The sequence below is a fragment of the Micropterus dolomieu genome, linkage group LG05, assembly GCF_021292245.1.
Source record: "Micropterus dolomieu isolate WLL.071019.BEF.003 ecotype Adirondacks linkage group LG05, ASM2129224v1, whole genome shotgun sequence".
Classification (NCBI taxonomy): Eukaryota; Metazoa; Chordata; class Actinopteri; order Centrarchiformes; family Centrarchidae; genus Micropterus; species Micropterus dolomieu.
In genome coordinates this window covers 4,856,246-4,869,601 of record NC_060154.1, presented here as the reverse complement: position 1 = coordinate 4,869,601, position 13,356 = coordinate 4,856,246, and the positions used below count along the sequence as shown (strand labels likewise).

Genomic DNA, 13,356 nt, shown 5'->3' with positions numbered 1-13,356 from the left:
TGACCTCCAGCAGGCCACAAATGTGCATGTGTCTGCTCAAACGGTCAGAAACAGACTCCATGAGGGTGGTATGAGGGCCTGACGTCCACAGGTGGGGGTTGTGCTTACAGCCCAACACCGTGCAGGACGTTTGGCATTTGCCAGAGAACACCAAGATTGGCAAATTCATCACTGGCGCCCTGTGCTCTTCACAGATGAAAGCAGGTTCACACTGAGCACATGTGACAGACGTGACAGAGTCTGGAGACGCCGTGGAGAACGTTCTGCTGCCTGCAACATCCTCCAGCGTGACCGGTTTGGCGGTGGGTCAGTAATGGTGTGGGGTGGCATTTCTTTGGGGGGCCGCACAGCCCTCCATGTGCTCGCCAGAGGTAGCCTGACTGCCATTAGGTACCGAGATGAGATCCTCAGACCCCTTGTGAGACCATATGCTGGTGCGGTTGGCCCTGGGTTCCTCCTAATGCAAGGCAATGCTAGACCTCATGTGGCTGGATTGTGTCAGCAGTTCCTGCAAGAGGAAGGCATTGATGCTATGGACTGGCCCACCCGTTCCCCCGACCTGAGTCCTATTGAGCACATCTGGGACATCATGTCTCGCTCCATCCACCAACGCCACGTTGCACCACAGACTGTCCAGGAGTTGGCGGATGCTTTAGTCCAGGTCTGGGAGGAGATCCCTCAGGAGACCATCCGCCACCTCATCAGGAGCATGCCCAGGCGTTGTAGGGAGGTCATACAGGCACGTGGAGGCCACACACACTACTGAGCCCCATTTTGACTTGTTTTAAGGACATTACATCAAAGTTGGATTGGCCTGTAGTGTGGTTTTCCACTTTGATTTTGAGTGTGACTCCAAATCCAGACCACCAAGGGTTGATAAATTTGATTTCCATTGATAATTTTTATGTGATTTTGTTGTCAGCACATTCAACTATATAAAGAAAGGAGTATTTAATGAGATTATTTCATTCATTCAGATCTAGGATGTGTTATTTTAGTGTTCCCTTTATTTTTTTGAGCAGTTCACTAATCCAGCAGTTAGTATGGATTTCAGTCACCTAGACTCACAGCAAATGGTGAAAAAACACAACAAAACAGACAATACATCAGAATTGGGTGTTTGAGTAGTTTCTATTGACTTTTGAAATGTTCTGTCAGGTTTTTGTTGTTGTTGAGACTCTGGGTCACCATTGGAACCCACTGTAACTGCTGTGAATCCGTGCTGCTGTCCTTTGTGAAGGCTCAAAGATAGATTTATGGTGATGTATTTCTTTAAAGGGATAACCTTTTAGTCTGAGGATTATTTTGGCACTTTTGATCACTTGAGACTTGCCATGCTCTGGAGGAAAAACTTTATTTATTCAAACTGTTCCTCTTCAGAGCAATGACTCCTAAAGAGAGTTTGGAATTGGATGGAGAAAGGTGAGTCCGTAAAGAGCCCTGAGGGGGTGTAGCAGTTAGCTCAACTTCAGAGGGAGCGCACACACACACACACACACACCTCATCCCTCATCGTGTCCTCCCATCTTTCTATCTCTAGTGTAGAGTTACAACACAGTATCTGATGTAGCCAGCTTTGTGTGTGTTTGTGTGTGTGTGTGTGTGTGTGTGTCTGTGGCTGCGTGCGTGCAGCCCCCAGCAGTTGGGTTACCTTTGTAGGTCAGGGTGTGGCAGGACAGATCACAGATCACTGTGAACTCTTTGTCTACTCTCGCTATCTTTCTGCCTCCTTGCTGGATACATTTCATATACTGCTGACATACAGCAGGGCAATTTGTCCAGGTCAACTTCATCCCATACAGGTGGCTAAATAATGAACAGCATCATACTTTCACTAAGTGTTTATGGGTATTGTGTCCTTCTACTTTTTACTTTGGAAATGTCAGCAAAACAAGATGAGAGTTTCAGTTCCCTAAATGAGACGTAGTGACTTGTAAATGGCATCAAAATGCATCAGCAAAAAAAGAGACATCCTTCTGTAGCTGAGTAATTTTTGGCAGGTTGGTGGTGTTCTTTGTAATGAGCTAATGTTAGCCTTACTTCAAGCTATATGAAGATCAAAGAACATCACTTGGCAATAATTGAATTTACCTACTAATGGCCACACAACTACAAAGGAGAATTTTAAACGTGAGTGGCAGCAGGCATGAGAGATATTTTACACACAGCTCTCTCTTTTGGCTGTGCGATATGATTAAAATGTATGTGTATAGAGACGACACCGCAAGTAATGTAACGTTAACTAACGTTAGCTAGGTTGTGGGTTGACTGTTGCTACTTGCTGCTTCAAAGTAAACATGAGAGGACGAGATGGTCCCAGAGCAGCACAGCAAGTCTAGACGGCGGTACAACTCTCCTGCTGCTATAGCTAACATCACAACAACAGCATGTCTTAGTGAAATCGAAAGTCAGCTGAACATCTGGGGGCAAGTCATTAAACCTTACCTGACACACACCTCATGGCTGGAACGGCTGAGTAGTGTTGCGTGGCTCGTCTATACAGACTTCTCTCTTTGGTAATGGGCTCCTCGTTTTTGCTTGCTTGGTCTGAGTAAACTTCACTCTCCTCCACGTTTGTTTATTCTTTGTAAATTTCTTCCCTCTAACACCGGCAAGTGTGTAAGAACGGACCGCGGTGAAGTTAGTTTCAAGTTAGATGTTGGTTTTACTCTCAATAGAAGGCTGTTGAATACCCAAAGTAAAACTTCACCACGGCGCAAAGTGTCGTCCCCTCGTAAAGTGTTGAATTTGCGTCACAACAAAATTTTGCTGTCTTCAAACGATCTATATCATCGTATCGCACAGCCCCATCACTGTGTCCATAGTTATTTGATTTATTTGTTGGCTTTACGTGTTTCACTTACGCCTAGTTCACACTACACGACTTTTATGTGTGAACTACACAACTACGCACCAAAATGGCTCCCTGACAGATCACTACCACATTGCTGACGTCTGCCAGATATCTAGCATGCCATATCTGGAGGAGTCAGCCGACTCAACATCCACATCCAGCCAATGAGAGCAAGCAGCTGGTGGAGCAGGTAGCTACTTTTTCACCACAAAACACTTTTTACTCACCTCCAGCTCTCTCTGTAGCTCAGATGATGCCTGCTACATGCATGTGCTAATCCATTCTTTCATCCATATTTTTTGTCTTTATAATTGGTATCTTTATAATAACAAACAACAGCTGTTTTATGTGTAGGTTCGCGTCATTTCCCGTTTCACATTTCACACGTGTTTTCTTGACAAAACATGGATTTGGAGACCAGCATTGGGTGACAGAGTTGGTGTCAGTTCATGTAGTGTGTGACCCCCCTGCCACAGCGACTTCAAAACTCACCTCTCAAGACGGCAAGTTGTGTAGTCTGAACAGCACAGCCATCGGCCAACGCTGAAAGTCATGTAGTCTGCACAAGGCATTGCAATTAATTTCCACCTGTTGTCTATTCCATTTGCACAACAGCATGTGAAATTGATTGTCAATCAGTTTTGCTTCCTAAGTGGACAGTTTGATTTCACAGGAGTGTGACTGACTTGGAGTTACATTGTGTTGTTAAAGTGTTCCCTTTATTTTTTTGAGCAGTGTATAAATGTTAAAGCAACCAAACGTTCTTCCCAGCTCACTGTTTTTTTTTGAAACTCCACACAGTTCAGTTTTCTATAAAAAGATGAAGGAGTGTATATCTCTAAGGAATGTAACCACTGGCCAGTCGATCTTGACTTTCCATTGCTCATGCTGTCAGCTGACCTATGACCCTTGACCTTATGTTGCACTATCTTCTGATTGGTCAGTTTGTCTTTTTGTTTACATCTATGGGCAGCACAGCAGACCACCAGGGGAGGAGGAGGGGGGGGAGATAAATGAGAGGAGGTTGAGAAGAGATGGACAGTGACAGACTGACACATGGAACTTTTCCTTTCATCAACATAAATAAGCTTATGTTAACTTGTCAGTCATTTAAATATGTCATGCATACTAAATTCACTAGATGTTAGAGTGCTGTTGTTGGACTCTATTGTCCCGCAGTGCAATGCAAATAGAAAACAGAGAAACTACAGGAACACCTGGGCTGTATCCCAGTTTCAAACTGCATATTAACTGTAGACCTTTACAGTATGTACTATATAATAATTTTCATAGTATAAAGTATTTACAGTTAGTATACAAAACACTAAAATACTTATTTTAAATCAACAGTAGCTTTCCAAAATCACAGACTGATTGATATACTTCAGAGCATGCCTTATATAATATCCCTTTTAGTACTGTACATGATTTTTTTTATTTAATTTGTTGCATACTAACATCAGAAACAGTAAACTCTGAAGATTAGTGTAGAGCATATAGCAGTGTGGATTGGAAACACAGCCATTAACAGCAAATACTAACTCTGCAATGAGTCTGTTCTTTTTATGAAAACACAGTGACCTCTGTAGGCTTTCAGCAGACCCTGCATATTGCCCTTTAACTGTTTCCATTGCTCCCACTGTCTCTGTCACTCTCTCTTACTCTCCCCCACACACAAATATGGTGTAGTCCCTCACTGAAGCCAGTTGTGGTCATGCTGAGTATTGTGTGGTGAAGCGCAAAGAACAACAGTAGCCAGAAAAAGATTGTGGCGAGTGCTGCCTGCTTCTGTCCTCCCAACTCTTGTTATTCTTTTCATCTGACTCACTTCCACTCTTTATGTCTTCACTGCTCTGAATCTGTCTGTGTTGTAGGTCAGTTTTGTGGTTGTAGACGCAGAATAATCCAGCTTCTGATGCTGTTTCAGCAATATGGGCAGACGTTAGCTGTGGTCAGCATGTGTAGTCTGGAATGCCTGGCCATCTCACCCTCACCATACTTTGTTTCAGTTATTTTAGTGCTGTAATCAAGCTTACTAAATGTTGTCAGGGGAAGAAAAATAAAGGGTGGAGAGACCGTCCTTCACCTGACGACCTGGGTTTTAGACACTGATTTTATATCAGCTCCGTGGCTGCTACTCTGTTTGTGAGACTGACCTTTGACCTCCCTGAGTAGAAAAGGGAATTTCCCTCAGTTGTAGCACATTCAACTCCAGGAGGGTTTATATGGGTGTTGTCTGGTATGTGGTAATTCTCATCACAACCATCAGACTAGAGAGCCAGGGCAGGGTTATGAGGGGCAAGTGGTTAGTGTCTTGAATGTTTGGGGCCAATCGGCGGTCAAGCTTGATTGGCCCCAAATGGACTGCAGTCTGACTTCCAACGAGACAACACAATATGAATACAGTAAGTTGTCAATGTCAAACTGAATGTCAGATTTTAGTTGAGGCCTCAGAAATGTAATGAAATATCTTCTGTCATCCTCGGAGTGTAAATTATGACCACCTGATATTGATTACTATAAGGCAAATTAGCTCTATTTTCAGTCATCAATCAATGGTATTTTGTTTTAATCAGAGTGCCTTATCCTTTCATGTAGCTTCTCAAATGAATGCCATTTAACCATGATGCATTTACAACAGAAATTATACGAGTTGCGTGAAACTATATTGGAAACAAGTGTTGTGATCTCGAAACAAGACAGAATAAGGCGCAAAACAAGACATTTTAAGACAACTACTGGGTTTGGGAAATTGTGATTTAAATATTTTACAGAAGATGTGATTAATCAAAAAAATGGACAGATGAATAGATAATGAAAATAATTGTTAGTTGCAGCTCTAATAATAGATCACATTGCATTTTCAAGTACATTAGCAGATACCTACTTAACTTAAAGAATAAAAAAAATAGTTTAATGTAATGTATCTGCTTAGAAAAACTAGAAAAACTTTAGAGGCTTCATAGAGGCTGGTCTGTTGAGCACTTCAACGTTCTATAGTTGAAAAAAACTCTCAGAAGCTAATACAGTAGTAAAGCAAAGAAAGCATCTTGAACAACAACTTGATGATCAGCATTTTTTGCAGTGTTTCTTGCACCATCAGACACAATTATTTAGCCAACAACAACAACTGATGTGCTCTCTGTTGTAAGGACAACTCAGTATAGATTTGTGTTGATACGCTGAGGGGGAGGTCAGGATATGTTGGATTAAGGATCTGTAGACCTGAAACAGGATTGGTTGTCATATACTGAGCTTCCAAGGATCTGCCAGGTGAAATCTGCAGTAGATCCTGAGGGTGATGGAGAGGCCTGAGCACTCCACCTTCAATGAATAATGACTATACATTGTTGTGAATGGAGGCTTCTGTTTAGTTACATAACTAAATCCCACTCATTATTTGAGGCCATATTAAACTGAGAGGGCTTAGAGCTAAACATATTTGGTTTGATAAGTAATGGACTGTGCTAATATTCCCGTGGGAACACCAGTGTAGGCTTAAGGGATTTGAACTACCAACCTTGATAACGTAGTCTGGGATTTGAGATAATTACCTCTTTCACTGAGCCCCTGGCTATAAGCCTCCTCTAGAGAGAGACTCTGAGCTACATTAATATACTCAAGTACTGTATATGTGTTCAATATTCAAGGCAAGGATAGAGAGCAATGGGAATAATGTGATATTATACATATGAGGACCTTACACCACTGGCCAAAACCCAAAAACTGCCAAAATACAATGCCTGAAAATTTTATCTGTGTATTCTGACCTTTAAAAAACAGTGTCATAATAAAATCCTGCAGCTACGGAAATAGATTGAAAATGGCAAACTGCTGTATGATGTGGTTGTAAACTGTTTTTTGATGAAGGAAGCAATCAAAGAAAATGCTAAAAGAGAAATGAAAGAAAAATGCTGCTGTTTGGATGTGTGTGCTCTAACCTTTTTGTGAATTTGTCAGTGGACTCAGAAGGTAGGCGTGTGGCTGCGATGTGTGTTATGGTGGGGGAGGAGAGAGAGAGTGAGGGAGGGAGGCCAAGTCAGGCAGGCATTGAGTGAGAACATGTTTACCACTGACTGAGAGAAAGAGAGAGTGTGTGTGTGTGTGTGTGTGTGTGTGTGTGAGAGAGAGAGAGAGAGAGAGAGAGAGAGAGACATATTTAAAGCAGTTCAGTGTGCGGTTTGGTTTCATCTGAATTTTTTTTCTTTCAGAGGAACTCACTTGGGACACCATTGCCATTACAGATAACCAGCTTTACAGTGCAGCTGTACCTTCTTGCTGCATAGCATATGGCTAATATGGATGCTTGTTTGGACCAGTGACATTTGGACCTTCAAAAAAAGTGCCACTCCTCCACAGAACTATATTATCTCCTAAAAGGGCTGAGCAGTGTTTGAATCTGTAAAGAAACTGCATCAGCATCAATCAGAGACTCACCTGGACTTAACACAACCAGCTCAGCAGTTTATTTGTAATAGGGAGGAACCGAAGATCAACATCGTGCACTTTGGGTCCCGTAGCAACATGTGTTCACTAAACAGGACCTTGTCTTTGTCTGTGTTCCCCAGGGAGACTGCTGCCGGCCTGGATGCCACGGTGGACTATGTTAAGGTAGGAAGAACAAATATGCTTGTTTGTTACACTATACAGGCAAAACTACTACTGCTATTTACTATTGTTACTGCAGAAAAGACCTGGATTGTGCTGATTTTAAATCCTACCAACACTGTCTTTATGGATTTATTTATTTGTTGTGGGGCACACATTTATAGGTCATTTTTCAGTATCTCTGCGACTGTTTGTACTGCACAAAGATAAAAGACGCACAAACTTACAGAATCAACCTGTTATGTGCAACACAGCCATAAGGTTCAGTTTGATTCAGTAAATGTTCAGTTAAGTCATAGGTACTAGAGGTACTAAAAGCTGTGGTGTAAGTAGTCCTCTAATCTAGAATATATACTTTTCCTTAGGCTTTAGCTTGGTTAAAGAAATTTAAAACCTAGAGTTAAAATCTCTCTGGATATGAAATGATATTCAGTTGTTTCTGCAGACTTCCATGTAAACATCACTCATAGGAGAAGTTAATCCAATTGCCTCTGAGCTTCAAGGATAATACACCTTTAAATCATATCTCTGCCACTGTGCATTGGCTGTAAATTATATTCACATACACACCACCTGAGTCCCAGCTTTATTAAGACAAAGAAGGCCAATGATTGAGAGGCGATCATTCAGTTATCACAATCTCATCTAGCTGATATATGATGTGCTATGCTGTCTTTGCCTTCCTTATTATACTCACCCTGCACAGCTTCTGCTTCATTGTGTGGGAAAGTCATGTAATCTAAGGGCATTAAATACATAGACACCAAGAAGCTAGGACCCATGTATCAGATCTAAAAATCTTTTTGAATATTGAGGGTTTCCATGTAACACTAATTATCACACACTGTCAAGTACCAAGTTGGCACTAAATGCTTGGTCCGATAAGTGAAAACCAGAAACGGAAAGTTCAGTGTTTATGTATTTATGGAGAAACTCCATAAATATTTCCGTTGTGGTGGTGGAACTGGATATTTTTAAATGATACCCAACTCTACTTTTTATTTCCCTTAAAGATAAATCAAAGCAAAAAATGCCTTATCCAGGCGAGTAAAGCAACATTTGTTCAAACGTTTTGAACAGCCCAAAGAAAAGTGGAAACCAGTTCTGAACCTCTCCGTGGCATAAAATATCTTCACTTAATTCTTAATAACAAACTAAAACTAAACTATGTGATCTTTTCTCTCTCACGTGATCTTATTTTGTGATTGGAACCTAGGGCTAGAAAATAAATCAATAATGATAAAAATAATCACAACATAATTTTCCTCAATATAACAAGCATACAATAAATGTTCAATAAATGTTTGATATAATTAATTTGAATCACAAACAAATAAGCCCTTCATTTTTCTATTTAGATATTTATTTTGTTGAGGAAAGGGACGGGAAAAAAAAGATTTTAATTAATTTTAATCATGCATATTTGTTGAAAAAAGATTTTATCATAATTATTTTGAATGTTCTACCTCAGATTTGTTAGACATTGAGTGTTTGTCATGTTCTGCCCATAAAGAATAGTTTAAAACCACCATTAACCATCTGATTTCTTCAACTTTCACTCAAATAGCAAATGTCAACCTTTTAACTTCGAATAGAATCATACAGTTTTTTATTGTGATAACATTTTTGGCCATGTTGCTGAGCCCCATTGGAACCTCTGAGGTTGGGTCAATCTGTGTTATTCAGTTGAGATTACACCATAATGTAAAAGTGAGTTGTGTAATTCCCCCACAAGTTTCTTTAAAATCTTATCAGCCATCACATGTAACTGTTGTAATGGTATTTCTCTCTCTTCTCACTTCTCCATCCCCCCAACCATCCATTTCTATCTCTTTTCCATCCATCACTCCTTTCTTCAATCTATTAGCGCATATGTTTGGATGCTGACACCTCAGTCTGAAAAGCAAACTCAGTTATTCCCACGAGAGCTGGTCACACATATGGGAGCTAACCACACACACACACACACACACACACACACACACACAAACACTCAACCCTGCATGCCCACATACACAAACAGTTCTTGTGTGTATTTCTGTGGTCAAATTAGGGTTGTGTGCAAGTGTCAACAGAATTTGTGTGCTGACCACAAATGTAGCTACTATATCCCTGGTATTTTATAATATGTGTGAAAGTGTAGCTGTCAGCTCTGGTACTCCAGGTGTGTTTGCATTTCCACTGTGGATAAAACAAAACACATATATATGTCCATGCACAGACAGTGCAGGAGCTCTGGGTCACATCCTGCGATAAGGTCAAAAGTACATTAACAATGCAGTGAGCCTTATATTGTGTAGTGCAATCAAGCGATTGATTATGTATAGCTCAAGTGCAAAGGATGGATGCATGCAGGGAAGGAAGTGTCTGTGGAGAACAATCAAATAAAGATACCCCTCTGTTGACTGACTGTAGGCTAATTTCTGTCCTTGTGGACAGTGTTATTTCCACAGTTGTTTGATGTTTATTGTCTGATTAGCTGGTTTCTCTCATCGAAAGGAAGTAGAAAGGTCACATAAAATTCACATTGAGGTGACAGAGGGTGGGTTAAATATAAAAGCTTTCTTGTTCTGCACTGTCTTGCACTTATCAAACATGATTTATTTTTTATGTATATATTGAGTTAATATTACATTTAGATACCAAATACACACACGTATGTAAGTAGTAGTATATACTGTAAAAGAAACTGATATGTCACCACATATCAGGATGTTGAGAACAGATGTACTCCTCAGGTGAATGCATGTACATTAATATGCTCTAAAGGTGCAGGCATGCACTGTTAGAGCTAGCTACTCATAAAGACATGTACCAAACAGGCAGTCCGGTGGGGCTCATGTAGCTGATCTTGGTGTAATGTTTGGAAATTTGGCCAGATTAAAAAAACAGTCAGATCTGCTGGGGGAATTAGGAACCAGGATTGGTATGAAGTTCCCATAAATCAGAGAAATGTGACAGAGGAGGGGTTGTTGCACTAAATTAAAGCTGGGGTAGGCAACGTTGGAGAAACTAGCTAGAGACAGCTACATTTCTCACCCCCTCTCTTCAGGACTCCTTCCAAAGCCACTCCCCCAAAACACATTTTCATTCGCAATGAGTGCACGGGCTTAGTGCGCACAGGTAGGCCAGACAATTACATCATTCAGCTGCAATGAAATGATTGGCTGGCCTGTAATGGCTGTGCAGAGAACGTATTTTTTGTTTTTTGTGTCAGCGCTTTTGATTTATTGATTGGTGCCAAGACAGTTTCAACAAATATAACAAAAATGCTTCTGAAATAAATTGCCTACACCTAGCTTTAAGGAAAAGGTCTTTATTGTGAGTGTTAAAGGCCCTGAAAACCTCATCTCGTCTTACTATGAGTGATGAGGTCCTGTATGAATAGAAATGTATCTGCAAGAGTTTTGTTTATTTCACATTACAAGTTTATGTCTAGATGCAGTATAATTCACCATATTCTCAATATGCTTTTATAAGAAATTGATTGTGACAGACAGACAGAATAGTCTATTCCCTGATGATCTTTTTGGTTCAGAATGAACACAACACTTCTTTGACTCAGCCTTCTCTAAAAGACTCTCCCTCTTTTGCTCTTTCTCTTTCATTCCCACTCTGTGTTTGACTTGGAAAAAATCTCTCTACCCTCCTGAGAGAGCTTTAAGAAACAATAATGCTCTCTGTGTGTATATGTCTGTGTGTGTGGTCTCGGGTTGCAATAGCTCTCAAGTGAATGAGACTTAACAGTATACAGTATTTACACAGAAATGTTTACAGTTTAGTGATCAAAACATTAATTTAAATGTTTACTTCTTCAGTTAAAACATGAATTAATTTGTATGAAAGGATATACAGTGTGTCCTAAAGTGCTGGAGGAGTATCTGAAGCAAGGAAGAAAGATGCAGTCTGGTACACTCTAGTGGTCAAATTAGGGTACTACATATGAGACAATCTGACCCTTGAACTGTAGATGGACCAGGAGTCAGTCAGCAAGTTAGAAGTCCAAACAGCAGGATCATCATACTAGTCTCTCACCAACAGTTCAGCTCTAACTACCAACCCACGGGTGTCAATCTGCCAGTCAATAAGGGAGCAGCCAATCAATCATTTAGTTTGTCAGCCTATAAGCAGAGCAGGCAGCTGACCAGCAGCCCAACAGCTCGCTAGAGTAAATGAACAATGATAATCTCTCGGGAAGTCTTCAGTCAGAGTGTTTAGATCTGGGTCAAAAACTATAGATTAGGACTCACAGTGTAAACCACGTTATTCACACGTATCGAGGGTCGTTATCTATTGTGTTAAACCAAGCTTCTACCTCTGGGACTGAAAAATTAAGGCAATGTGAAGTGCCAATAACTGCAGTTCCTCGAATGGCCACTTGAGGCTAGTGAATCAGTTCCCATAGACCCCCACGTTAAAATGCCCAACTTTACAGCAGATATAAACATGAATGGATGACGTCACCAAGACTACATCCCTGTTTTATACAGTCTTTTAATAAATCATGATTTTTGGTTTAAAGAGAATTGCCTCCCATAGTACACAATCAGTGTATATTCCCAGGTTGAGGCTGTTTTAAAAAAAAAAAAAAATCCGATTGCATTTCTACAATGTAGGTAAAATTATCAAAACCTTAATCAAAGCCTAAACAATTGTGTATTGTCTCAATATGTTTTATGTTTGTTTTTTCAAGTCCAAGTCCTAGTTCTAGTGCCTTCTGATTTAGTATCTCATTCTAAACTTCTGTGATTTAAAAAAAAAAAAAAAAGTTCAGTATTTTTAAGGTGAAATACTTTTATGTATGGACTGTTCACCACCTCACACTCACCTCCAGTACTACATTGTATCTAACTTAAGCTGATGATACGCGGGGCAACTTTTTGAGCAATTTTGCTGGGCAATCTTGCTGGTGGCAAGTCCGACAATGTTTTGAACGAATAACGGTGGTGCGGGTGGAGGGGCGGCAGGGGAGGGGGATTACGGTAGTAATCTTTACTTATTACTATTCACGGCAAAATTGCCCTAAAAATTGCTCCGTGTATCATCCGCTTTAGAGGCTGAAAACAAAATGTGGATTTGCTTTCTCTTATGAGCCACATGAAATGTTTTACCCACTGACTGCACGTATTTTTATTGACGCTGTGAGGGTTCACACAGTGCAGGCGTCACGTTGCACAAATCAATATGACTGTCACCAAGATCACAGTCCCATTACTGATTGATGACCCATCACAAGCACAAATACACACACATCCAGACTCACCCAGGGTGTGAACAGCAGTCATTTATCCTCAGGCATCAGAGCATGATGAAAGCTGCCTAACTGGTACAGAAGGACGCTGATGCGGACACTGTGGCTGATATTATACTATTGATTAACTAAAAAATGTCATTCCTGTCAACCAAACTCCCTGCCAGTGTCAGGAAATCAGATAATGTATTTAAAGCCCCCTATATGTGGGATGTTTCCTTGATTTTGATAGAATAGCATGAAGACTGTAATCAAACAAGGTTCTGCGGGATGTTACGCTCTAATTTGTTCTATCTGTCACAACGTGATTTGATGCAAAATGCGTCATATCGATTTACAGCACAAAAGAGGTAACGCACTGGTCCACACTGAAATATCTCAGCAACTATTGAACGGATTCCAATTGAATTCGGTACAATGGTCACCACAGGATGAACTCTAATGACCTCGGTGATCTTCTGACCTTTCCTCTAGTGCCACCAGCTAGTGTTGTAGTCAAGACTGCCCAAACCGAGACCAGGTCAAGACCAAGACTAGAGTTTATCGACAAGACCAAGACTTTTAGGGGCTGAGAGCAGTCGAGACCAAGACCGAGGGAGGGCAAGACCGAGTCAAGACCAAGACCAGTTCCCTGCATTGCATG

General features: G+C 40.8%; 1 protein-coding gene across 1 annotated transcript in view; it reads left to right on the top strand.

The window, feature by feature from the left end:
* The first annotated feature begins 1,339 nt into the window (after positions 1–1,339).
* The window catches only part of bcar3 (BCAR3 adaptor protein, NSP family member), a 42,352-nt gene continuing 30,335 nt past the window's right edge, over positions 1,340–13,356 (top strand). The window contains exons 1-2 of the mRNA XM_046048736.1: positions 1,340–1,422; positions 7,423–7,465. Of these exons, the coding sequence (XP_045904692.1) occupies positions 1,385–1,422; positions 7,423–7,465 (81 nt within the window). The 5' untranslated portion in view covers positions 1,340–1,384. The remainder of the gene's footprint in view (positions 1,423–7,422; positions 7,466–13,356) is intronic.